Source organism: Crinia signifera, chromosome 11 (genome assembly GCF_055691185.1).
Source record: "Crinia signifera chromosome 11, ASM5569118v1, whole genome shotgun sequence".
Taxonomy (NCBI): domain Eukaryota; kingdom Metazoa; phylum Chordata; class Amphibia; order Anura; family Myobatrachidae; genus Crinia; species Crinia signifera.
Window position 1 is genome coordinate 120,772,778 of NC_139227.1, and position 27,870 is coordinate 120,800,647.

The 27,870-nt window shown below is 45.8% G+C and overlaps 1 protein-coding gene across 8 annotated transcripts in view; it reads left to right on the forward strand.

Annotated features, from left to right (window-relative positions):
* Window positions 1–27,870, forward strand: part of SERGEF (secretion regulating guanine nucleotide exchange factor) — a 461,739-nt gene that overhangs the window by 14,022 nt on the left and 419,847 nt on the right. For 7 of the 8 annotated variants that reach the window (XR_014465527.1, XR_014465528.1, XR_014465525.1 and 4 more), the window contains exons 4-9: window positions 5,923–6,014; window positions 7,630–7,690; window positions 10,023–10,136; window positions 11,522–11,584; window positions 14,399–14,557; window positions 15,978–16,132. Coding sequence is in view for 5 of the 8 variants with exons in the window: in XM_083164592.1 (XP_083020718.1) it covers window positions 5,923–6,014; window positions 7,630–7,690; window positions 10,023–10,136; window positions 11,522–11,584; window positions 14,399–14,557; window positions 15,978–16,132 (644 nt within the window). In the remaining 3 variants the exon portion in view is untranslated. The remainder of the gene's footprint in view (window positions 1–5,922; window positions 6,015–7,629; window positions 7,691–10,022; window positions 10,137–11,521; window positions 11,585–14,398; window positions 14,558–15,977; window positions 16,133–27,870) is intronic. The other variant, XM_083164594.1, reaches the window with a different exon arrangement.

Below are 27,870 nucleotides of genomic sequence, written 5' to 3' on the forward strand. Positions count from 1 at the left end.
ACACCTGCTGTATAACCTTCCTTACCTGTACACCCGCTGTATAACCTTCCTTACCTGTACACCCGCTGTATAACCTTCCTTACCTGTACACCTGCTGTATAACCTTCCTTACCTGTACACCTGCTGTATAACCTTCCTTACCTGTACGCCTGCTGTATAACCTTCCTTACCTGTACGCCTGCTGTATAACCTTCCTTACCTGTACGCCTGCTGTATAACCTTCCTTACCTGTACACCTGCTGTATAACCTTCCTTACCTGTACACCTGCTGTATAACCTTCCTTACCTGTACACCTGCGGTATAACCTTCCTTACCTGTACACCTGCTGTATAACCTTCCTTACCTGTACACCTGCGGTATAACCTTCCTTACCTGTACGCCTGCTGTATAACCTTCCTTACCTGTACACCTGCTGTATAACCTTCCTTACCTGTACACCTGCGGTATAACCTTCCTTACCTGTACACCTGCGGTATAACCTTCCTTACCTGTACACCTGCTGTATAACCTTCCTTACCTGTACGCCTGCTGTATAACCTTCCTTACCAGTACGCCTGCGGTATAACCTTCCTTACCTGTACACCTGCGGTATAACCTTCCTTACCTGTACAGCTGCGGTATAACCTTCCTTACCTGTACACCTGCTGTATAACCTTCCTTACCTGTACACCTGCTGTATAACCTTCCTTACCTGTACACCTGCGGTATAACCTTCCTTACCTGTACACCTGCTGTATAACCTTCCTTACCTGTACACCTGCTGTATAACCTTCCTTACCTGTACACCTGCTGTATAACTTTCCTTACCTGTACACCTGCTGTATAACCTTCCTTACCTGTACACCTGCTGTATAACCTTCCTTACCTGTACGCCTGCGGTATAACCTTCCTTACCTGTACACCCGCTGTATAACCTTCCTTACCTGTACGCCTGCTGTATAACCTTCCTTACCAGTACGCCTGCGGTATAACCTTCCTTACCTGTACGCCTGCGGTATAACCTTCCTTACCTGTACACCTGCGGTATAACCTTCCTTACCTGTACGCCTGCGGTATAACCTTCCTTACCTGTACACCTGCGGTATAACCTTCCTTACCTGTACACCTGCGGTATAACCTTCCTTACCTGTACGCCTGCTGTATAACCTTCCTTACCTGTACGCCTGCTGTATAACCTTCCTTACCTGTACGCCTGCTGTATAACCTTCCTTACCTGTACGCTTGCGGTATAACCTTCCTTACCTGTACACCTGCGGTATAACCTTCCTTACCTGTACAGCTGCGGTATAACCTTCCTTACCTGTACACCTGCTGTATAACCTTCCTTACCTGTACACCTGCTGTATAACCTTCCTTACCTGTACACCTGCGGTATAACCTTTCTTACCTGTACGCCTGCTGTATAACCTTCCTTACCTGTACGCCTGCTGTATAACCTTCCTTACCTGTACGCCTGCTGTATAACCTTCCTTACCTGTACGCTTGCGGTATAACCTTCCTTACCTGTACAGCTGCGATATAACCTTCCTTACCTGTACACCTGCGGTATAACCTTCCTTACCTGTACACCTGCGGTATAACCTTCCTTACCTGTACACCTGCGGTATAACCTTCCTTACCTGTACACCTGCTGTATAACCTTCCTTACCTGTACACCTGCTGTATAACCTTCCTTACCTGTACAGCTGCGGTATAACCTTCCTTACCTGTACACCTGCGGTATAACCTTCCTTACCTGTACACCTGCGGTATAACCTTCCTTACCTGTACACCTGCGGTATAACCTTCCTTACCTGTACACCTGCTGTATAACCTTCCTTACCTGTACACCTGCTGTATAACCTTCCTTACCTGTACACCTGCGGTATAACCTTCCTTACCTGTACACCTGCTGTATAACCTTCCTTACCTGTACACCTGCTGTATAACCTTCCTTACCTGTACACCTGCGGTATAACCTTCCTTACCTGTACACCTGCTGTATAACCTTCCTTACCTGTACACCTGCGGTATAACCTTCCTTACCTGTACACCTGCGGTATAACCTTCCTTACCTGTACACCTGCGGTATAACCTTCCTTACCTGTACACCTGCTGTATAACTTTCCTTACCTGTACACCTGCTGTATAACCTTCCTTACCTGTACACCTGCTGTATAACCTTCCTTACCTGTACGCCCGCGGTATAACCTTCCTTACCTGTACACCCGCTGTATAACCTTCCTTACCTGTACGCCTGCTGTATAACCTTCCTTACCAGTACGCCTGCGGTATAACCTTCCTTACCTGTACGCCTGCGGTATAACCTTCCTTACCTGTACGCCTGCGGTATAACCTTCCTTACCTGTACGCCTGCGGTATAACCTTCCTTACCTGTACACCTGCGGTATAACCTTCCTTACCTGTACACCTGCGGTATAACCTTCCTTACCTGTACGCCTGCTGTATAACCTTCCTTACCTGTACGCCTGCTGTATAACCTTCCTTACCTGTACGCCTGCTGTATAACCTTCCTTACCTGTACGCTTGCGGTATAACCTTCCTTACCTGTACACCTGCGGTATAACCTTCCTTACCTGTACAGCTGCGGTATAACCTTCCTTACCTGTACACCTGCTGTATAACCTTCCTTACCTGTACACCTGCTGTATAACCTTCCTTACCTGTACACCTGCGGTATAACCTTTCTTACCTGTACGCCTGCTGTATAACCTTCCTTACCTGTACGCCTGCTGTATAACCTTCCTTACCTGTACGCCTGCTGTATAACCTTCCTTACCTGTACGCTTGCGGTATAACCTTCCTTACCTGTACAGCTGCGATATAACCTTCCTTACCTGTACACCTGCGGTATAACCTTCCTTACCTGTACACCTGCGGTATAACCTTCCTTACCTGTACACCTGCGGTATAACCTTCCTTACCTGTACACCTGCTGTATAACCTTCCTTACCTGTACACCTGCTGTATAACCTTCCTTACCTGTACAGCTGCGGTATAACCTTCCTTACCTGTACACCTGCGGTATAACCTTCCTTACCTGTACACCTGCGGTATAACCTTCCTTACCTGTACACCTGCGGTATAACCTTCCTTACCTGTACACCTGCTGTATAACCTTCCTTACCTGTACACCTGCTGTATAACCTTCCTTACCTGTACACCTGCGGTATAACCTTCCTTACCTGTACACCTGCTGTATAACCTTCCTTACCTGTACACCTGCTGTATAACCTTCCTTACCTGTACACCTGCGGTATAACCTTCCTTACCTGTACACCTGCTGTATAACCTTCCTTACCTGTACACCTGCGGTATAACCTTCCTTACCTGTACACCTGCGGTATAACCTTCCTTACCTGTACACCTGCGGTATAACCTTCCTTACCTGTACACCTGCGGTATAACCTTCCTTACCTGTACACCTGTTGTATAACCTTCCTTACCTGTACACCTGCGGTATAACCTTCCTTACCAGTACACCTGCTGTATAACTTTCCTTACTTGTACACCTGCTGTATAACATTCCTTACCTGTACACCTGCGGTATAACCTTCCTTACCTGTACACCTGCGGTATAACCTTCCTTACCTGTACACCTGCTGTATAACCTTCCTTACCTGTACACCTGCTGTATAACCTTCCTTACCTGTACACCTGCGGTATAACCTTCCTTACCTGTACACCTGCTGTATAACCTTCCTTACCTGTACACCTGCGGTATAACCTTCCTTACCTGTACACCTGCGGTATAACCTTCCTTACCTGTACACCTGCGGTATAACCTTCCTTACCTGTACACCTGCGGTATAACCTTCCTTACCTGTACACCTGCGGTATAACCTTCCTTACCTGTACACCTGCGGTATAACCTTCCTTACCAGTAGACCTGCTGTATAACTTTCCTTACTTGTACACCTGCTGTATAACCTTCCTTACCTGTACACCTGCGGTATAACCTTCCTTACCTGTACACCTGCGGTATAACCTTCCTTACCTGTACACCTGCTGTATAACCTTCCTTACCTGTACACCTGCTGTATAACCTTCCTTACCTGTACACCTGCTGTATAACCTTCCTTACTTGTACACCTGCGGTATAAATGGTGACTCCCCAGCATGTATACGCACTATGCCCTGGGTTTAGCAGCATAACAGGGAGCGCTACATGTGTATTACCCAATCAGGCCTTAGACCAGGGGTTCTCAAATGCTTCCTCAGGACCCAACGCAGGTCATGTTTTCCAGGTCACCCAGGAGGTGCACAGGTGCATTCATTACTCATCCACAGGTGGAGCAAATTATTTCACTTGTGATTCTGAGAGGAGACCTGCAAAACATGCACTGCGTGGGGTCCTGAGGACCGAGTTTGAGAACCTGTGCCCTTGGCTACTGGGATCCATGCAGGGCTTACACCAGACATTCCCAGCCACGGTCCTCAGGGCACACCAGCCGTGCAGGTTTTAGTAATATCCAGGCTTCAGCACAGATGGTTTAATCAGAATCACTCAGGTACTAATTAAGTCACCTGTGCTCAAGCCTGGATATCTACAAAACCTGCACTGTTGGTGTGCCTTGAGGACCGTGGTTGGGAATGCCTGTCTTAAGGGCCCCATACATCAGCAATTAATTGTGACAATTTTCAGATATGGAGATGATTATCACAATTAATTTTAGATGTGTGGGCTCCCCCTTTTGGCAATTCCAATCAAAATCGCCAATCGATTGCTTAATCAGATTTTTAAACATGCTTAATAATCTGGTATTATCTGCAGATCTTTTTTATATGTGTGGGCATTCCCAATTCGTCTTCTTCATCTATTTACATTATGAACAGCTGAAATGACAATCGATTGGGCAATTTCCAGATATGAAGATGCAATCTTTAGATGGAAAAATCTGCCGATCACTGAAATAAATCTGTTATGTGTGGGCAAAGTCATATAGATTGTAAAATCCATTTATCTGGCCAAAAAATCCCTGTATCTGGAAATCCATAAATTGTGATTGCTGATGTATGGGGCCCATTACACAAGGTGCGTACACACGGGGAAATATGATCGCTGGTAATATATTGCTAAGCAATCATAATGCCCCGTGTCCCGTTTTCATCTGCGACCAGAGATGGTCGCAGATGAAAATGTAAACACTGCTGGGTGAAGAGGCAGGGGATGTCGCTGGTCGGAGGAGCATGCTCCTCCGACCAGCGACCCTTCAGGGGCTGAAAACGGGAGCGCGCACCCGGCGATTTATCGCTGGTGCACACTCCAATCACTGGCAATATGGTCGCTCAGCGACCATATTCCCAGCGATTTCAGCCCCTATCGCCCCCGTGTGTACACAGCAATAGTCACATTAGAGACGAGAGTGTCCAAATTCATGGTTGTGTCTTGCCTGGTAACAGATCAGAACTACACTACAGATGTGTGCGGCAGCTGGAAGATCAAACATGCCAGTTACCAGAAAGGGGTGATCGGGATACAGGTGGCAGACACCAAGGAGACAGCATGACTCTGATGTATAGATGTAAGCACGTGTACTAGCAGAACACTATAACAGAGAAAGGGTCGGTGGAAGGAAGGGTATACATTCAGTGTCCACCTTATTACAAAACACCTCTGCACATGCCAGTTACTGCTAATCAGCTGAGCATGTGGCAGCAACTCAATACATAAAAGAATGTAGACGTGGTCAAGAGGTTTAGTTTTTGTTTAAACACCTAAAAGGGGAAATAATGCAATGTAAGCGTCTTTGATAACGGGGTAATTGTTGATGATAGACAGCATGGTTTGAGCAATACAGGTGTTGCTCTGTTTGGGCGAGCACAGCCGTTGGGGCTGACATTACTGTTATTTTGTTGGGACGGTAACTAGTCTCTGTATAATTCCTATATTACCATGGAATATCATTTTTGCTTTCCAGAAAATGGACATCTGTTATCTTGCGGATCTAATGCTTTCAACCAACTAGGAATTCCTCAGCTACAGACCACCTCCGTTCCTAAGCCCGTTCAGGTATGTAACAGGGTACTGACATTTCAGAATGTTTTGGTAACGGCAACAAGGAAAGTTGCCATATAGGAGACAGAATTACTATGAGACAAAGCCGCGGCGATGGCACAATATCCTTCACCACTGATGGGTGGACCCTGACCAATCCTGGGTACATCGGGGTTCAGTTATTTTTTTTGTTTGTATTTTATTCCAATAGATTACAGTGGATGATGAACAGAACACATTTGTAGATAAAACCAGTACAGAGAATATTAAAACCATAATAATAATTCTTAAAATTTAAATATTTTACCCAACAGTTTTATTTTTTATCTTAACTAAAGAGGCTCTAAGTTACATTTATGTATATATGGCGGCACTAGGTACTTGTGTATTATCACGGCGCCCACGAAATCGGCCGCAAATCACATGGAAAAATCTGATGCGATTTTGCGGCCGATTTTCGGCCGATTTTTCACGTTTTACGGCCAATTTGCATACTGTTCCATTATTGCACACCTTGCACACCCCAGATTTCCATCGTAGTGCATCGCATGCAATATAGTGGCATGTGATGCATGCCATGCGATGCATGTGAAGCGATTCGATTTGTAATTGTACAATCACCCTGATGGGTGCTTACAATGTTAGATGCACCGCCATTGTTAACGCATCCCCACTATCAACGCCAACCCGAAGCGTGGCGAGCGTAGCGAGCCCGCGAGGGGCGGCGGTACGAGTTCTCCGAACTTTTACATACCCCCACTATCCACGTCGGCGTGGAGTTGATTTTAGATAGCGAGCCCCGCGAGGGGACGCGGAATACATGTAAAGTAATCCGCGTCCCCTCGCGGGGCTCGCTGCGCTCGCCACACTATCTAAAATCAACTCCACGCCGACGTGGATAGTGGGGGTATGAAAAGGTCGGAGGACGCGTACCGCCCCCCCTCGCGGGCTCGCTACGCTCGCCGCGCTTCGGGTTGGCGTTGATAGTGGGGGTGGCGTTAACAATGGGGGGCATTTAACATTGCAAATCACATCGCACCGCATGCCACTTGCTGGCATGCGTTGCTATGCGATATTTAATTGTACAATCAGGGGCATTTTCCCGAAAATCACATCGCATAGTACCTGGGGGTGTGCAAGGATGGAATAACATGCAAATCATCAGGAAATGGCCGAAAATCGTCCGAAAATCGGACGCAAAATCGCATCGCAGATCAAATCGGCCAAAAATCGGCAGAAAATCAGCCGCAAATCGGCCAATAAATCGGATGCGATATCGGATGCGATTTGGATGAAATCGGGCGCCGTTATAATACACAAGTACCCGGCACTATTATTAATACTTATTTGGGTGCCCTATTGATTATAGTAATACCGACACCGGGGTACTATCAGCCATACTTATACATGGTAGAAGAAAGTTCTGCTCTATAAAGAGAACAGTCGCTGTGGGCGGCGCTGGAGTTTTCAGTGGATATTTTGAGGCTTGCTCACAGCAACGCTGGCACTCAGAGGGTTAATATTCCTTCCCACAAACGACCAGAGAGGATGTGTATAACACACGCTGAGATTGGTACTTGTCTGATGCTCTTTTATGACGACGGTGGAACATTTGGCTCTTTATTTCCAGAACCTGAAAGAGAAGGTTGTGGACGTTGCGGCTGGACTGAGGCACTCGCTGGCTCTCACAGGTCAGTTTCCGTCTATACTGTGTATTACAAGTTGTAGTAAGTCATCTGTAATATGGGGGCAATGTACCAAGCATTGGAGAGAGATAAAGTGGGTGGGGATAAATTACCAACCAACCAGCTCCCGGTGGCCCGCGCGTCGTTGGTCGCGGTTGCAGTGCGATCTCTGAGCGATATTTGGAGCCTGTCCATCTGATATGAGGGTAACGCACAGGCACAGCGGACACTTCTGGGGAGGGTTCCAGGGGAACTGAGTGGGGTGAGTACCCCATAGACTACAATGGGTTACCGCTATCGTCAGATGCCGGTAGCTGCGGGGACCAATATTGGGAATGCAGCTAATGCATTTCATTCAGATAGCTGCACATACAGTTCGATAAATAGGTCCCACAGCCTGGATCATGGCAGTTAGGAGCAGAGAGGCTGATACTTTATCCCTGTCCACTTTCAGCGATAGCGATGAGCAGGAAAAAATGCTGTGAAATTTCATAGACCAACAGATGGGGGAGAAACTGACCGTAGCAACCAATCAGCTTTGAGGTAGCATTTATCAAGTGCATTGTATAAAATGATAGTTAGAAGCTGGTTGGTTTGCAACTTGAACTTACCACTTGCCAATTCTCCACACTGATTGGTAGATGTCCCACAGTTTATTTTTTTCATATAATAGACATGTCTCCTGACCCAGGCGGTGTGCCCATTAAACCAGTGATGGGAGCAGACCGGGGGTGTGATGACGTGATTCCCATTACATCGCTCCATCCTGGCACCCCCCCCGCCAAACACTTGCGTCCTGTCAGTCAAACTGCAACTGCACTGTCATTGCTAAGCGATTGCATATTTAGCTGCTATTTGACCCACACATGACCCACTCGACTTGCCAGTTCTCTAATTAACAACCCATGCTGAATAACCCCCTGTCAGAACCTGACACCAAACTGGGTAGCCTCCTGTGTGAACCGAGTCATCTGACCCAGGTCGTACAGAGAGTTGAATCACCAGCCCTGGAGATTACGTCATCTCCACACGCTAGCAGAGGGAATACCCGCCAATTACCCGTTTTGTGGGGGGGGGGGGGGGGGGGGATCTGTGAAGAAAGTGTGTAACCCTTTCCAAAGCAGCAGAAAGTGCTCTGACAATTAGCGTGAGCAATGGCCTTTGCATTGAACAGTGATGAAATGATTGACCACCGTAGATGTTTTAATTTGTGAGAATTGTTCATATAGGAAGCTGTTGCTGACACTGAAGGTTACGTAGCATGTGAAGAGTTTCTAGGGTTTGGGTAAGGTTTGGTGCAGCAAACTCAGGAGATGATAATGCAGAGAAATGTTCAGTGTGGTCTATGGGGATGATAGATTACAGATACACACAGGGAGATTAACTTGAAAATGTGGTTATCCGGTACGGATGAAGACGCAAATACGAGTGTTAGAACATTTGCAGAACTGTGCTTGCAAATAAATATTCCAATCCAACCACCTTTACTGCTTCTAGGCCTGGAACTATGGGTAAAAATAAAGAGTCTGTCTGTGTCAGCCATGTTTCTGTTATTGCCAGAAGGTTGAGGTAACTTTTGAGAGAGAGGTAATGGATGAGGTGTTAGTTTTCTGCAAACAGAGCGTACATAACATAGGGCACATTTAAAGGATTTAGAGGGTAGAGGGAGACAGGCAGTGTGTTCGAGGTTTGCTGGATGTGGATGAATAATACCCCTTTCACACCAGCCTAAATTCCCGGGTTGGTTCATCCCGGGGTACTGGCCAGTGTGAAAGGGGTACTCACCCGGGTTGCCGGTCCTCGATGCGTGCGGTCAGGTCTGGGATCCACACAGGCGGCATATGTAGATGACACAGCTCTCCAGTGCCCTCACTGCAGCCAGTGAGCTGCGCCATCTGTGCCCGTCGTCTGACCTGTCATGTGCGCCTGCCGCCTGTGTAGATCACTGGCATGCACCGAGGACCAGCAATCCGGAGTGAGTACTGTTCGCCGCCTCTGCCGCCATCACAACTCCTGCCCGCCTCCTTCCCACACCAAAAAATGCAGTGACTTTTCTGGTGTAAAAGGGGCCAACCCGGGAATGACCCAGCATGATCTCTGGGCCGAATTCCCGGGTGGATCCCTGCATTTTCTGGTGTAAAAGGGGTATAAGAAACAGTCTACATTTGAACCAACTGGTCAGCTGATCAATGGAGGTTTATTTGCTGCATATGTAAAGCGGTCTGAGTACTTTTGGAGAAGAAAACTATATGTAATTATTGAAATAGAAATAAAAAATAACGAATATGGGTTCTACCTCCAGAGTGTACTGTAACCTCCGGTGTGGTTTGCTTTGCAGAGAGCGGACGGACCTTGCAGTGGGGTTCTGGGCTGGCATCACAAGCAAAGAGATTCTGCCACACAAAAGCCATTCTGCCTTTCTACACAGCCGCGGAACCTTGTCCGGTACCAGGTATGGGTTAGTTATATGTAGTGAATTTGTGGAAGATCTAGACAGAACCACCTTAGAATAGAAGGTTTCAGTAATGTACAAGGTCGGTTCTCGGATCCTTTATGGATAATCCTGTACACTTACCCATCGGCCAAATGACATCGGCTCCTTCAGAAAGTGAACAGGCAGCAAGCAGGTCACCTGTCCGCACTGCCAGATATATCTGCATTGGCTCAGGGCCGATACGGGATGTCTGTGAACAACGTGTACACCCCCACTGATCCGCTACCGCTAGTGTTCATTCTAGCACCCGCCATCTTTGAAAACCCATGCAGTTCCTGTTCCCTGCCTCTCTTCTAGCACAGTATGGTCTGTATATCAGCACTGATAGGCAAACCAGACCTGTGCTGGAAACACCACAGCAGACAGCGACACCCCAGGCAGGGAAGAGGAACTGCATGGGTTTTCAAAGATGGCGAGTGCTTGAATGAACCCACCCATACCCCTCCTTGCCCACTACTGACGCGTTTCGACACTCCAGTCATTCGGAATCACAAGCTGAAAACGCCATAGTTATGCAGCAGGTGGGTTGATATGAAAGGCACTGAAATACATACTTACAAGAGACCTCTGCAGTCCCCAGTAGAGTGAATCATTAGTGTTTAGCATGTTCTAAGGATCTGGTAGGTAGGTGCACCTACAGACCAGCGCGCCGGGTGCAAAGATAAGTGTGGTTCCATCTCTATATGTGATAGGAACGCATCCACTATCCCTGGCAAAGGAAATACTGCAGGCTTTGCATGTTCCCCAGGTATCTGATGTCCACATATTATTTATGTATTTATTACCAGTTATTATATAGCGCACACATATTCCGCAGCGCTGTACAGAGAATATACCAGTTATTTATATAGCGCACACATATTCCGCAGCGCTGTACAGAGAATATTACTACCAGTTATTTATATAGTGCACACATATTCCGCAGCGCTGTACAGAGAATATTACCACCAGTTATTTATATAGCGCACACATATTCCGCAGCGCTGTACAGAGAATAGTTGAACATTCACAGTTCCTGCCCCAGTGGAGCTTACAATCTATATTCCCTACCACATGTACACACACACACACAGACATTCTAGGGTTACTTTTGATGTGAGCCAATTAACCTACCAGTATATTTTTGGATTGTGGGAGGAAAGCGGAGTACCCGGAGGAAACCCACGCAAGCACGGGGAGAATATACAAACTCCACACAGTTACGGCCATGGTGGGAATGGAATTGAAGACCTCAGGGCTGTGAGGCAGTAATGCTAACTATTACACCGTCCCTACTGCCCATATATTCACTCACTGATTACACAGGCTGTGTACGTATATCTCAGCTACTGCTTCTTTCATAGGTCTGGAAGATGTAAAAGTCGTACAGGTGACAGCAGGGTCGTACCACTCCGTGGCTTTGTCAGGTAAGTGTACAGTATGCTGTCACGTCCTCTTATGGGAATCCGATACTACTTTTATGAATGCACTATTAAGCTTCTCTAACTTTACTGATGGGCAGATGTATCACACCTTCTAAATGGGACAGATTAGGAAGTTTCCCATAGCAACCAGCTTCTAGCTATCTGGTACTTGATGTTTGATAAGTAGCAGCTGATTGGTTGCTATTGGCAACTTCTACACTTCTGTAGAGAAGGTTTGATACCTCTCCCCCTGCATATATTAAATGGCTATAAATATATGTATGGTGACTTATGTGTTTTAATGTTATTACGCAGACTTTGGAGCATTATTTTGACTGTTAACAGTTTTATTTTAAGAGGTGCAGGTTTTTTATACACATGAGTGTTTGTCAGGGTTTTACAAACATCTGGCAAAATCACAGACCGTCAATCATCCATCCAATTCATCCGAAGACACTTAGGGGGGTATTCAATGTAGGGTCACGATTGTCAGGCTGGCTCCGCAGGCATTTTGCAGGTGAGATTCAACTTCCCGCCTGCTGAGCACCGACAAGGGGGCGTGGCCGCTAGAAACTGCCGGAAATAATCGAGCTGTGGGCGGGAGCTCCTCGATTCCTGGCCGTTCTTGTCATAACGAGCCTGACTGCTTGTGTTGTTGGGCACGTTCTGCCGAGATCCCTGCTCAATGCTGTCAGGGAAGACAAGATTGAATAGGGCCCGCCGTCGGGAATGGCGGGGGGAGATTGAACATCCCCCTTAATGTAAATAGAGTTTACTGCTTTGGGTGCTAACTATAGGGGTAAAGGTGTCCATACAGTAGAGCGATGTGGCCCCTTTTTCACATTATTTCGACCCAATAGGCCAATAAATCGTGTGAAAAATGCCATACCTATGTAATTTACCTCAGACTCCGATCCGATGTACAGGCCCGTGCGCATCGAATCCAGAGATAGTCATGGCTGCCACATAAATCCCGAAGCCAGGACTGAGATTGCATATGATACATTGTACTAGATCCTAGCCCTGGGGAGCCGGTGGTAGGTATCGCATGTGAGGCTGCTAGGGAGTTAGGCTGTTATTTTATACAAACTAAGGAGTCTATGTAATGAGTCTTGGATGGAGAGAGTAAAAGCAGAAAGAGTTAAAGTACAAGCCAACCGTCTCCTAACTGTCATTATTCAAACTGAGCTGATTGGATGGTACTTTATCTCTTTCCGCCGTGTCTGTTTCCAAGGCTTAGTACATAGTCCCCCTAGTAATTAAATGAGATGGCCGTGGCCACTGTTACTAGTCTTCAGAAAATAAAAAGGTAGTAGCCATCTCACAGGCTAAACCATCAGTGGTTTTTATTGATGGTTAAAAATCATTGACCATCGATGGTAGAACCATCAATTGCCATCGCTTGGCCCCATCTGTTCTCACTGACAGGAATTACTACAACTCTGTGTATCAGTCCACCACTCTCTGACAGGGCAAATCACACGGACCATGGGGGAGAAGTTACTCATGGCCACCAATCAGCATTGAAGTAAAATGGATAATTTGCATACTATAATATTATAAAGAGCATCTGATTGGTTGCCATCGGTACTGGCTTATACTCTCCTGCTTAGTACATCTCCCCACTGTATCACTCAGCTCCTCTATCATAGAGCCCTGTATCATTCCTTCCCTCTTTCTCTGACAGGGCAAATCACACAAAGCCCTGTATCACTCCACCCCCTGTAACAGCTCACACACAAGCAGTGTTTGTGTTTGTTTGCTTTTTGGTGGTTTGGGCATCGTATAGCGATGGTTTTTTTGACCCGATGGAAGTGGTTTTACCATTCGATGGTGACATTCCGATGTTTACCATCATCAAATGGTAAACATTCAATGGTGTTGTGATGGTTGTACAGGGTCCCGCCCCTAGTCCCATCCAAAGGTGACCACACGTGCAACTCAAATAAATAGTTTTTTTTCTATCAAATTCTTTTGATGTAATGGTTAGTTACCATCGTATTGAAAAATCCAATGGGGAAGCCAGCCAACATTTGATGGTGGGCTTCCGATGGCCTGATCACTCCTCCCCTCACATAAAGCTATACCATATCACTCCACCCCTCTCCTCACTAATAGATCACACTAGGGATGGATATCGGAAGCCCGCCATCAAATGATAGCTGGGCTTCCACCGTCAAATTTTATGATGCGATGTTAACTAACCATCACATTAAAAAAATCTGATAGAAAAAACTATTAATTTGATTTGCGTATGCCCAGATCCTCTGCAGCGCCACCGGCCACAGATGGCACGGAGAGCGGGACCCAGTCTAATGGGAACACCATTGAAAGTTTACTGTCCGATGGCGGCAAGCATCGGAAAGCTGCGAACGACTGGTAAAAACACTAACATCAAAAACAATAAACATTGATGGTTGCAAACCATCGCAATTCCAATTTCCATCCCTGCAGTGCAGTGTATCACTCCGCATCGCTCTCTGTGACAGGACAAATCACAAACAGATCTGTATCACTCCGCTCCTGCTCACCAAAAAAAAAGGGACTGTCCCGCCAAAGTCGGGACATTTGGGAGGTATGGGTAACGTAACAATTTTTATAAAAATGAGTTTCTATGGATAACACCGCACTGTTCCCAATATTAATGACTGGATGAACACGTTCATTGTGTTAACTGACATTCAGATAACGTTTTATCAGCGGTTCATGCTGACTGGAGTCCTGAGAGAACACATTGCAGTACTGATGGGCGGGAGCCATGATTATTGTGTCCCTAATATCACACACTTATCTCTGTCTTATCTGTCCCCTCTGTAGCTGCCGGAGAGCTGCATGTCTGGGGCAGCAATAAACACGGGCAGCTCTTGTACCCCGAACGTTTTGTCCTTCAGCCTCATAGAGTAGAGCGGGCCGTGTTCCATGGGGAACCGATACGGGCTGCATGGAGTGGGTGGAGCCACGTGGTTGCGCAGACTGGTAAGAAGACCGTTTGTACAAAGTTCCTGACTCTGACCGAGCTTATCTGGCCTGTCTATATAGATGTATTGTGTCCTGTTCTGGGTCTCACGCAGCTCGTTATGCTGACGCAAATGGCGCAATTTGCATGCACGTGTGTATCTCTATCAGACGGGAGGGATTACCCATAACTCTCTCTCCATGGGAGATTTCTCAAAGCTTGGAGAGTAATACAGTGGAGAGAGGTAAAGTAGCAGTCAATCAACTCCTAACTGCCAAGTTACAGGCTGTGTTTGAAAATGGGAAGAAGGGGTAAATGTATGAAGCAATGATAAAGGAGTAGAAGTGAGCCAGAGGAGGCGTGGCCCATGGCAACCAATCAGCACTGATGTAACATCTATGATTTGCATAATATTAAATTATACAGAGCAGCTGTATGCTGCAGTAGTGTCAAACAGCCCCTCTCTGATATACGACACTTGTATTATATGTGTATACGACTGAGTGTTTATACAGAGCACAACAGAAATGTGTGCGTTTGTGTGTGTAGTGTACACAGTAGTGTGCAAAAGGATTAGGCAGGTATGGAAACTGCACGGCAAAGTGAGAATGCTTTAAAAAATGGAAGAGTTAATAGCAAGCAGGGAGGGTTAGGGGTGTAGGGGAGAGGGTTAGATCAGTTATAGAGCCCCTGTCAGGATTCTCAGTATCCACCACTGGGATATCGTATGAGGCGGCGGCGGCAAAGTCAGTGGCAGTGCGGAGGCGAGGGTGCAATTATAAAAGGAGGCTGCCTGGTTGTGGCAGGCCATGGTGGATAGAGGAGAAAGAGACTATTGAGGGAGGATGGGTGGATAGTATGGTGGAGATACCAGAGATTGCGTCTGGTGATGAGGTGGCTCTAGGCATGGGGAGGAGAGGGTGAAACAGAGTAGAAGATGCTGATTTAATGATTTGAAAATGATCGAGGTAAGGTCAAAGTAGTGGGGACGCCGGGCTTCCCAACATATACACACCCTGCCTCGTTCACCACATCACAGCCACACCTGGTCATTGCAGTATTCAGTAACCATGGTGATCTCCCATATCAATAGGAATACATTTATGGGCAATGAATACAAATGCAGCAGCGAGGTCAATGGCAGGGGGGCCTGGCTAGTATCAGAGACTATAAATTATTATACTAACAGTAAGATTATATCAATACAAAGGTTATATTTATGGTTATCTTCTCTGTATTATTCTTATAGTTAAAACTCTGAAGTGTACTGGAGTATGGCACGAATGGCGCCTACAGAGGCAGGCCTTGGCACAGTGTTAGAGAAAGCCGGAAGCCAGAGCGATAAATGACATCTGTTATCATTATTTTAGAAACATGTTTTAGTAAATGACAAAAGGAACTTGCAGAATTAGTGGTTAATGGGTTTTGTATTTATTGTAGAGTCCGGTCAGGTGTTTTCTTGGGGACGATCCGACTACTCCCAGCTGGGTAGAGAGGACAGCGTTGTCCCTGGGGGAAAGGAGGAAGACAACAGTTTACCTACAGGAAGTTTCAAGCCGCCTGCCTGTGTTCCTGGCTTAGCTGGCGCTGCTCAGGTACAGTATGACGCTTTATAGCGACTACAATACACTATGTACAGTACGCTGAATGAAATGTCCTTTGTGATTGAACAGTCCCTGCTCCGGTGGAGCTTACAATCTATATTCAGTACCACATGTGCACCACACACAGACATTCTAGGGTTAATTTTTTTGGTACTTGTGTAGTTTCACGGCGCCACCACGCGCACAGTGAAACTTTGAAACTTGGCAGCCTGCCAGACGCTCTGTTTAACTGTGCGCGTGCCGCTCTGGCTGTTCTCAGCGCAGCGCGTGGCTGCTGTCCTTATGTAAGCTACAGTATCAGCATAGCGCTGGGCTAAATCCAGAGACTCCCTGAACCGGACACCCCGGTAATTTAGAAGTCTAGATTTAGACGTCTAAATCCAGACTCCCTGCAAACCGCTAAGATGGGGGCATCTAAATTTAGACGCTAAAGCCTCTAAATTTAGTAGGGTCTAGGGGTAGACTATTAAACCTGTTCACAATGACACTAGTCCACGTAACAGCTGTCGACCTTGTTAATTCCACTATCCACGCCAACCCGAAGCGCGGCGAGCGCAGCGAGCCCGCGAAGGGCGGCGGTACGCGTCCTACGACCTTTTCATACCCCCACTATCCACGTCGGCGTGGAGTTGATTTTATAAAGTGTGGCGAGCCTGAAGCGTGGCGAGCCCCGCGAGGGGACGCGGATACCTGTGAAGCCCGCGAGTGGACACGGATACCTGTGAAGCCCGCGAGGGGACGCGGATATAGAGGCTTTAGCGTCTAAATTTAGATGCCTCCATCTTAGCGGTTTGCAGGGAGTCTGGATTTAGACGTCTAAATCTAGACTTCTAAATTGCCGGGGTGTCCGGTTCAGGGAGTCTCTGGATTTAGACGCTTTAGCGTCTAAATTACCGGGTTGTCAGCGGTGCGCAGGAGTCTAAATTGCCGGGTTGTCAGCGGTGCGCAGGACTGCCTATTTCACTGTGGAACTACAAGTACCACAGTGACCTGTCAGTGCTGGGTGCACTACTGCTGCCCAGCGCTATGCTGATAACGTAGCTTACATAAGGAAAGCAGCCACGCGCTGCGCTGAGAACAGCTAGAGCGGCACGCGCACAGTAAAAACAGAGTCTGGCAGACTGCCAAGTTTCAAGGTTTCACTGTGCGCGCGGTGGCGCCGTGAAACTACACAAGTACCATTTTTTTTTATTGGGAGCAAATTAATCTACCAGTAATTTTTTTGTATTCTGAGAGGAAACCGGAGTACCCGGAGGAAACCCACGCAAGTACGGGGAGAATATACAAACTCCGCACAGTTAGGGCCATGGTGGGAATGGAACCCACGACCTCAGTGCTGTGAGGCGGTAATGCTAACCATTACTGTCCTTATATTTGGGGTTTGGTAAGATCAGGGGAAAACAGCGAGATGTTAGACAGAGGATCACACAACAGCTACTGTATGTGGTATATATATATATATATATATATATATATATATATATATATATATATATATAGCAAGGTGTGTGTTGACCTGGTATGCTATTTTTGCACTAATATACGTTTTTGAAAATTCCCATAGTGCCGCTGTCTGCTTCTTTGCCTACTCCTATATATATATATATATATATATATATATATATATATATATATATATATATATATATATATATATATTCACAGATGGCTGCTGATGAAATTCTAGATCTACATCAAATATAGAGGATTTACTGTATGTTAGTTAAGAAATGAATAGTTAATTTTATGTTTTTGTATATTATGGCTTTATCCTTTTTATAAATGCATGTAGTCAGAACCATCTGAGGAATTCAATTAGATACAGCACTTTACTGTAGAAAGATTAGCTATTCAATTAGAGTCCCTTTTTCCTCACCAGATAAATGACCCCGGTACTTGTGTATTATCAGGGCGCCCACAAAATCGGCCGCAAATCGCATGCAAAAATTGGATGCGATTTTTCGGCCGATTTACAGCCGATTTTTTGCATTTTCCGGCCAATTTGCATGCTGTTCCATCATTGCACACCCCCTGATTTCCATCGTAGTGCATCGCATCGCATGCAATATAGCCGCATGCGATGCATGCCATGCGATGCGATTCGATTTTTAATTGTACAAGCACCCTGATGGGTGCTTACAATATTAAATGCACCCCCATTGTCAACGCCACCCCCACTATCAACACCAACCCGAAGCGTGGCGAGCGCAGCGAGCCCGCGAGGGGCGGCGGTACGCGTCCTCTGACCTTTTCATACCCCCACTATCCACGTCGACGTAGAGTTGATTCTAGATAGTGTGGCGAGCGCAGCGAGCCACCGAGCCTGAAGCATGGCGAGGGGATGCGGAATACATGGAAAGTAATCCGCGTCCCCTCGTGGGGCTCACTACGCTCGCCATGCTTCGGGCTCGGTGGCTCGCCACACTATCTAATATCAACTCCATGCCGACGTGGATAGTGGGGATATGAAAAGGTCGGAGGACGCGTACCGCCGCCCCTCGCAGGCTCGCTGTGCTCGCCACGCTTCGGGTTGGCGTTGACAATGGGGGTGCATTTAACATTGCGAATCGCATCGCATGCCACTTGCTGGCATGCAATGCTATGCGATATTTAATTGTACAATCAGGGGCATTTTCCCGAAAATCGCATCGCATACCATCGCATAGTACCTGGGGGTGTGCAAGGATGGAATAGCATGCAAATCGGCAGGAAATGGCAAAAAAATCGGCTTAAAATCTGCCAAAAATTGGCTGCAAAATCGCATCGCAGATCGAATCAGGCAAAAATCGGCCAACAATCGGCCGATGAATCGTATGCGATATCGTATACGATTTACATTAACTCGGGCGCCCAGATAATACACAAGTACCCTGACCCCGCTAACACACGTTATCCCATAGAATACCTGATAGAAATTCTCTGTAACGGCGGCTGCCACCAGCTCTGATTGAATAGTCCCACTACTTTAATTAGCCGGCAGTAAATTACTGCATCTAATTGAATCCCCCCTTTGGCCTGTGATGTAGATTCCAATAGGGGAACAGTAGCTCAGTCATAGAGACATTCTGTATTTTGAGAAGGCCGCGTGGAGAAGGAGGCCGCCGGTGACGTCAGCTGCCCTCCCTCACAACAGCAGGGGAATGCCTGCGGTTTCTGGGGGATGCACCGGTGGCATGCCCCCGAAAGGGTGTCGGTCACCCTGCGAGCAGCTCTCCGCCCTTCAGGCGGACAGCTGGCGCATGTGCACTGCGTCCCGTGCGCATGAACTTGGTTGTTCGATAATAGCTCTGGCTGCGTATTCGCGGTACATATATACGGTTTCCATGTCGACGGACAATTACATAGACACCAAAAAGTCATGAAAAGCTCATGTCAACCTTTTGACTGTTGACCTTGGCTATGTCGACAATGTGTCAATCTTTTGGCAGTGTTAGCCTAAGGTATGTTGACCATTTTGTCTGTGTCGACCTAGTCACTGTCAACCATTAGTGGTCGGCTTAGTGACTGTCGACCTAGACATTGTCTATCATCTACACCGTAACCGCGTAGCATCTGTGGCAGTAGCGCGGGTTGCCCCCCTCAGGATGGCCAGGAAGGCGTTAATGTGACATTGTACAATAATCGGTGTAAATGTTGCATAGTACGGGTCTGATTCAGACATGCACGCTGGCCATACATCTACAGATCGATTGTCAGATTGGGCTGCTTGGGACAATAACCTGGTAATATCTGAGTGACAGTTTGTGGCAGTTTTCCAGCATTTCAAAGCAAATGGTCAACTGTCACCTGCTGTCATCCATTACCAGGATTTTGTTCCAACCAGTCAGATCTAACAATCTGATCAATCTTTGCAGCTGGACATGTGTGAGAATTCTTACATGTGCGAATGTTGTTTTTCCTTATGGGGTGCGGTGGTGAGGTCCTAGAAGTTGCACATTCCTCATAGAAAGCCCCCCCCCAGATCCTGGCGCCCTAGGCAGCTGCCTAATGGTAGAGCTGGCCCTGTTGATAGGTGTTCTGGGTGACAGTCAGTGGGGATTGTACTTTGGTTTGTCCGTAATGTTACAGTAATTATCCTCAGCCAGCAGTGCACTGTACAGTGGTTATACGAATGTTTATATGTAACAGCATCTCGCTGCTCCCACACCGGTGATAGGCTGATGAATGTTGTTACAGGATATTGTGGAATACTCTGAGATCAATTGTCTGAGCACATAGAGACTTTGCTTCCCCAGATGCTTTGTTTCCACTCTCGGTTCCTATATATAATTCATTCAGGGTTTTTTCTTTAGGTATATTCTCATTAAGAACTTGTGAGGGCCCAGTAATATGCGCTGATACTGGAAGCATTAAAGTGTGTTCTGACCTCTGACAGCCAAGCTCTACTCTTAGGCCCTTATTCTGATTCACTCGCAAAGGCAAATTCCACATGTGCCGACAGGCGGTATTTCATGCCCTAGCATCCACTAGGGCGTGGTGGGAGAATAAAATAGAGCCCCGAAGCATGGCGAGCGCAGCGAGCCATGTGACATTATGACCATGTCTACCTTTTTCACGTTGGCCATTTAACCATGCCGACCTTTTGACTCTGTTGACCTTTTCACTGTTGACCATTAGTGGTCGACCATATGACTGTCTATGATGCATACCATGGGCCAGATACTCTAAGCTTCAAAAGTGATAAAATGGAGAGTGATAAACCGCCAGACTGTGTTTGAAAAATGTCAGACAGGAGCTGGAGAGGTGGACACCAACCCCAGAAGCAGAAGCGGACTACTGGCTCCAGCAAACATTTGCCATTCTCATCTGCCCGAACCAGCCTGAAAGGACCGGATACAATCTTTTACCTGTTTTACCAGCACCAAGTGGCAAGCCCCACTCCTTGCATAAGGACTCTCCACTCTAAAGGGACTTTGGACGCTAAAAGGGAAATTCGTATTCCATCAGGATCCATTCTTCCCCTCAATCAAGCAAGGTGGACGGTAACTATAACCCACTCTGTCTACAGAGGCGGTCACATCACAAAATTTCCAGGCATTATAGGAACGGACAGTGTACTAAGCCACATCCGAGTTCTGCTTTCTGCACCAATGCATTTTTATTAGTTCGTGTATTATATGTGTGGCCATGTGGCCTATTAAATTGTGATACTCTTTTTAAAAAAAATATAATTTTTACCATAAAATTGTGAAGTCAATGCAACTAGCATATCAGTTATTTATTCTACCAGCGCTGCAAATCTTGGTTTTCTTTTCTGTGAGACAGGAGCTGATTGGCTGGCTGTTTATCACTCTCCATTTTATCAATTTTGAAGCTTAGAGAATCTGGCCCCATAACCGTTACATCTGCCCCCCCCCCTGCAGTGCACATGGTTTTGTACATTTGAGAAGATGAATGCCCCGTCCACCACATTTACTTGCAGTGCAGCCGCCAGGAGGAGGCAGTCGGCAGGTGTTATAACGGGCGCCTGAGGTTCTCGTGTACCTGCCATAAGTGGTCGTTCCGGCAGCGGAGGAACGCCCTGCGCGGTGTGACCTACAGCAAGTCCCGCTGCGCAGGCCACACGCCGGGCTCAGCTGGGCAGCATCTGAGCGTGTGTTTAGCACAAGCCTCTGACCTATTGTAATTGTTATATGCTGGTACAGACGTTAAAAAACGGTACTGTACAGGCAAATTGGGTACAGTTGGAGGGTCTGTATTCTCTATCTCCCGCAGTGGACAAATAGGTAACTGGAGAGTGTTGCTACACACTGCGCCTACCTCCAATCTCTGTCTCGACACCTCACTCTGTCCATACCCAGGAAGTTTGAAACTCATTTTGCTTTCACTTTCTGTTTAAAGAGTTATTTGGTCTGTCAAGTGGCCTCTAGTGGTCACTGTCGGCACTTCACCTAAAAAAGGTGAGGAGGATTTAGCCTTTTATCTCCCAAGTATGGTGATTGATCAAACGGGACATTTCTTATTATTAACTAAAAGGACTCTGAAATCTACAAATAATTGAAGACATATTGAGATCTACCTCTTATAGGTTTATGATAACTGATGATGATTTTATATGGAATGTTCTATTGTGGATTTATTTTATAATAGATATTTCTGCGACTCTCCCATAAACGTGCCCTGAGTTGTGGCATCTCCTTGCGTCTGGGTAGCCACCGCCCAATCACAGGCATGGAACGCCCAACACATCTGACTGAGGCTTTTCTGAGCGTGCACAATGGCTGACCTGTGCGCCGTAACTACAGATCCCTCCAGTCCATGTACTTGGTCCATGTACTATTATGGGGTGTACATACATGCATGCAGTCTCTCTAGGCTGTGTGTAATGTCATGCCTGGAAAATGCGTTAGTAAAAGTGGACATTATAAGGGAATAGTTTCGCTTGGCCGCCCACAGATTCCTCCTAAGAGGTCAGCTTTACATTACACAGGCTGTAATGTGCTTTCCTCGTAACCTCTGTGAATGTCAGCTAGCCGGAGGTATCACATCGCAGCCAGTGTCACAGCTGGGAGAAGCAGCAGAGGATTATTCAGGAAGAATGGAAACCACAGCAGCTCCCCGGAGATCAGCCGCTTGTTGGCTCAATGAATTTTGATATCACTTGTTAATAAATGTCAAGATCAAAGCCTTTCAAGAGCAGCGGGGTTGAGCGTTGCTGGAAAGTAGGAATGGGGATGTGATTATTACAGTGCAGGTGACTGTAGTATAAATTAGTACTTATCAAAGGAAAAATAAGTCCCTGGCTATAGGAAACATGAGTGGATCTTCCATCCAATTCGGACGTCCCACACTGCTTATCGCGAGAAGCATTTTAGAACAACCTGCTGGTATTTTTTTCCAAAATGTCCTGGAAACGATAATTTTTTTTTTTAAATGATCATATTATTTCAATAACAGCCCGTCAATGTACTTTCACTTTGAGATGTGACCGTTTTTACTTTCACTTTGCGCTGTGACAGTTTCTAGCCCACAAACTCTCCACCCCCTCCCCCAGTCCCTATCTGCTCCTACCTACAATCTGTTTTCACAGTTCCCTCTCTCCATATCCAGTTTAAAACAGATCAGTGTCCCTGCAAAAAATAGCTTTCACTTTCTGCTATGACATCTTTTAGCACACAAAGGAGTCATTTGGTCCGTCGAGTGGCCTCTAGTGGTCAGTGGTGGTACTTCACCTCACAGAGGTGAGTAGTTGTTAGCATTTTATTTATTTACATATATGTACCAGGTACTCAGACATTGGATGCATGAGATCTGGACTGCTGATCCCGTCGGATGTTATCGCTATTCCATTTAAAGTGAAGACAAAAAAAACCCCTTTAACTATTTCTAAACCTCTAAATCGATGGTTCTGAAACTATTCCCCTGATGAAGTCGTTTCATGATGAAACGCGTCGGGCTTATTCCATCTTGAAAGAATCAGCCTATGAAATTCATGTCTGATATGTTTGTTGCCTTGTTTTAACTTTTTAAAATACATTTTGAATTTTGAAATTTCCCATGAAGGTGGTGGTTATCATTTAGCACGCTCGGTATCTCTATATACTTATCCTCTTCTTCCTCTTCTAACAGGAAGGAATTATAGAGTGCAGACATTCTGTAATTGCAAACGAAAGTCTACTCTATCTCACAAAAAATATATATATATATATTTATAGTCAGCTAATTAAACCAGATTATATAGTCAGCTATTTAAACCAGATTCAGTATCATGTTTAAAAGAAAGTATATTTATTTATTTGAAGTTTCTTATATAGCGCAGCATAGTCTGTAGCGCTTTACAAATGGAAACAACAGTGACAAAACAAACTGGGTTGTAACAAACCGACATAGAGGTAGGAGGGCCCTGCTCGCAAGCTTACAATGTATAGGAATAATAGGAGGGATACACGAGGATAGGATTCTATAGCATGGCAGTCCCACCTGATTGCAAGACAGTCCTGACTGGTTCCAGTTAGATATAAATGCTACTTGGGGTGATGTTGGGGTTCCGGAATATAAGCTTGCCTGAAGAGATGAATTTTTAGGGAACGCTTGAAAGTTTGGAGGCTAGTAGAGAGTCTTATTGTGCGTGGAAGGGCATTCCATAGGGTGGGAGCAGCCCGAAGGAAGTCCTCCAATCGTGAATGGTATCTAGTAATGAGTATTTATATGTATTAATAAAATGATACTGAATAAAGTTTAAATAAATAGCTGTTGTTTAGAAAATTTGATACATTTGTGCGTGTGGGGAGGGTGGACAAAGTCCTCTACTAGGTGATGTAACATATAGTTCTATATCAAGTACGATAGATACATTGTATTTGATCCTGTGTTCCAAATTGAATGGGAAACCAAAATTGTAGCACTGTCGGCACGATGCTACAGTGTGCACCAGCCAATAGGAGGATGATGGGAGTTCCTTGTTGGATGCACATAAGCCCACGCTCCGTTTGGCATTTGTGGTGCATTCCCTATGCTTATAATCACCTCCATATGGCGGAAGGAGTTCTACAAGGCCTTATATGTAATGATAATGCCCCACACTTAGAACTTTCCAGTTGAACTTCTGCAATAGGCCTTCTTGGTATGTAATTAAATGTTTAAACCACAGAAAAGTGACACTTAATAAGGACAGTCCGAATCCACCCCAATCAAATTAAGCTCATATCAAAGAGGAGACTCCGGCACTTGGAAACCGGGAAGAGAGCGAATGCATTGGTGGATTAAAGGCTTATATTAATGTATGCATTTAGTATTCATGTATGCATTTAGGTCGCCCCCTCGCCGTATTGACATATTATCCTTGATGTTATTAGCTGGATAAATCAGCATACTAGCAAGTGGGGACATATGAATCTTATGTACCTGTGGAAGTAAAATGGGTATCGTCAGCAGCAACCAGAAATATCTCTATTGCATCCTAGAAATATATAAAGAATATGATATGGGCAACAGCACGTCTTTTCATTTTTTGAAGCACCGAATAAAGCCTCCCCCCCCCATACACTTGTGAGATCTGGTCCGAATTGACCCGGTTCCGACGGATCGGGACGATAAATTGGACCAAGGAGGTTATTTCGGTTAACTCACAAGGCTGAGAAATTTTCAGCTTTGCAAGTCAACCAGATGCCACCCGCACAGCCGCCAACCCCCCCTCACACGGCGCGATCCCCCGGGCAGCTCTGCTCCCTCTGCCCAGCTATCCGCGAGCCCCCTCGTACGGCACCCGACTCCTTCTGCCTGGGAGTTGCATGTGATAAATCGCAAGACGCAGGAAGTGGTAGACTTTGCACACGTTTTTTCTGTGTAAATGATTGCAGCTTTAAAAAACGTCTTGCATTACCTGCTCCTCGCAAGCTATCAAATTTACTGTCTTAGCACAGGATGGCCTGATGTCTTATGTCCACCTCACTTGACGCTATGCATCTTTACATCTTTCCCCACATCCATCCTATGTATTAGGGATGGCCAGTGGATGGGTCACCAACATTGGTACCATAAGCACAATGGTAGGAACTCAAAGCAATCAATGGTTTGAACCTTCACTTGGTATCACAACTGGGGGTCAGGTGTGGGGGGGTGGATAATCTGTATCCCAATAAACGATTTGTTTGTGTAATAACAAGTTTATCCTGAAATAATAAAGTCTTTCAGTCGTTTCAAAGACGATTGGAAACACAAGATTGTTTGCTCCTTACAATACGTTCAAGCAGCGTTGCCCTGGCAGCGAATGGGGAAGAACCACAAGTCTATTTTGCTAACTAATCAGTCTTAAAAATGGAAAAAGGGGGAGTTCTCGCTAAAATACCTACTCAACAGTATTTATCTCCTGCAAGTTCTCTTGACTTTGCAGAGGAACCGGGATACAGTGTGCAGCTGTACCAAATGCATCTCAGGGTCTATCAGGTAAGGACTGTATTTACATTTGTCCTCCTCTGGTATAGCTACATTTGTAACTAACCAATTAGTGTCCATTACATTATTCAACGAGTCTTTAGTACTGCTAACATGCATTTTTAGCAATAATTTTTTTTTTTGCTTTAACCCTTTGAGTGCCAAGGGAATTTGTGAAAATAGTTGGAAAAAATTGTCAGGCAAACATTTTTATTCACCATAATGACCTGTATTGTTACCTGATATAGGAAATATCATCTTTCTTTACACAACATTTTTTATTTGAATTTATATAACAAATGTGAGCGATGCCTGCGTTTTTAGTGGATATTTTGCGCATCACAGAGATGTGGGCACTCAAAGGGTGAGAGTAAAATGTCAGCATAAAACAAATTGTCCTATCTGAGAATGACCGCTCACTGTGGATGCTGTACGACCCCTAAGCCCTTCACCGCTACTATCTGCAAAATGACTGGTATGGAGGTTGCGGGGGATGACTGTACTGTACTTCAGCTCCTGTTGTTTCTATGTTTTCTGTGACATAGACACTCCTATGTTCCAGTGGCTCTCACCTACTTCACATTCTCTTAGGTGAAGTGGCTGTTCTTGGAGTGACATTACTGCTGGGGCATGCGCCTGTCCTTCTGCTTCAGGCGTCTCCACTTAACTCAGATATTTGCTTGGCTGGTATTTGTGGCGGATGTTCTAATCTTCTCTAGTTCCCATAGTTGCAAGGCGGATATCCAGTCCATCATTTCCTTGGGGCACCTACTGTTTAAGAAATCCAACCGCGTCTATTATATGTGTAGGTCTTGAACCTTGGCTTGGGCGGGCCACCATCACATGCTCACCTTGTCCCTGCTTTCATGAGTGGCAGTCACAGCGAGATTACATTGGAATCCAAACCATTGATGATGAAGAAACATTGGTACTTCATCAAACCTACTCGGCGGCTGCGATAGAAACAGGCGGATAAACTGTATCAAAGGCGTGTCAGCGGCCAACGAAACATGTCAGGAAGCACCTGCTCTTTTTAAAAGGTGTTGGACGTTTGAGGTTGTATTGGAATCCCCGAACCATATCCGCTCTATTTGTCTCACCCCCTGGGTCCTGGTCTGGAACTTATCCGTTTACCTTTACTACCTTGGGATACCACCACCCGCCTATTGTACAAATTATCGCAACATCGTGAGGACGTCTATGCATTTGAGGACCGCGTTACCCCCCAGAGGTATATAAAATTCTGCAAGGTTTATGGACTCATTCAAGATTAACACCACCAAATACGGATCCACACCAGGGAACGGAGCAATTGCAACACACAGAGAGCATAACAGGAACAAGCGGCACTCCACCCATTAAGTATACAACCTTATCTGTCCAAATATTAGCTTAAAATGGTATAATACACTTGAATTGATCAATTTTCATATTATTTGTCTTTTAATTTTATTATTAATAAAATGTTAATAATAATAATAAATGTTATTAACAATTGTAATACCTAATTGATCCAACTTTCTTATACATAGCGCTCCACCATTCTTTAAATAACCTGATGTACACATACTAGTAAGCTTGCGCAAAACAAATGCTTTGAAAGTTAATCTGCTATCTTGTGATTGCCTCTGTGTTTGTGCATGTGAGAGAGAGAAAGAGACGTAGTTTCACTCGCTGACGACAGATGGAAGTGTTTCGGAAAAACACAATCGGACAGTAGACATACAGTATATATAGATGATCAGGGGCGGATTGGGTCTTCATTCCCTCCAGGGAGCGGAGGGGGGTGGGGGCAGTAGGCAGTATGTAATGCGCGCGCAGGGGGGATGGCGGCGGTATGTAAAGCGCGCGCGGCA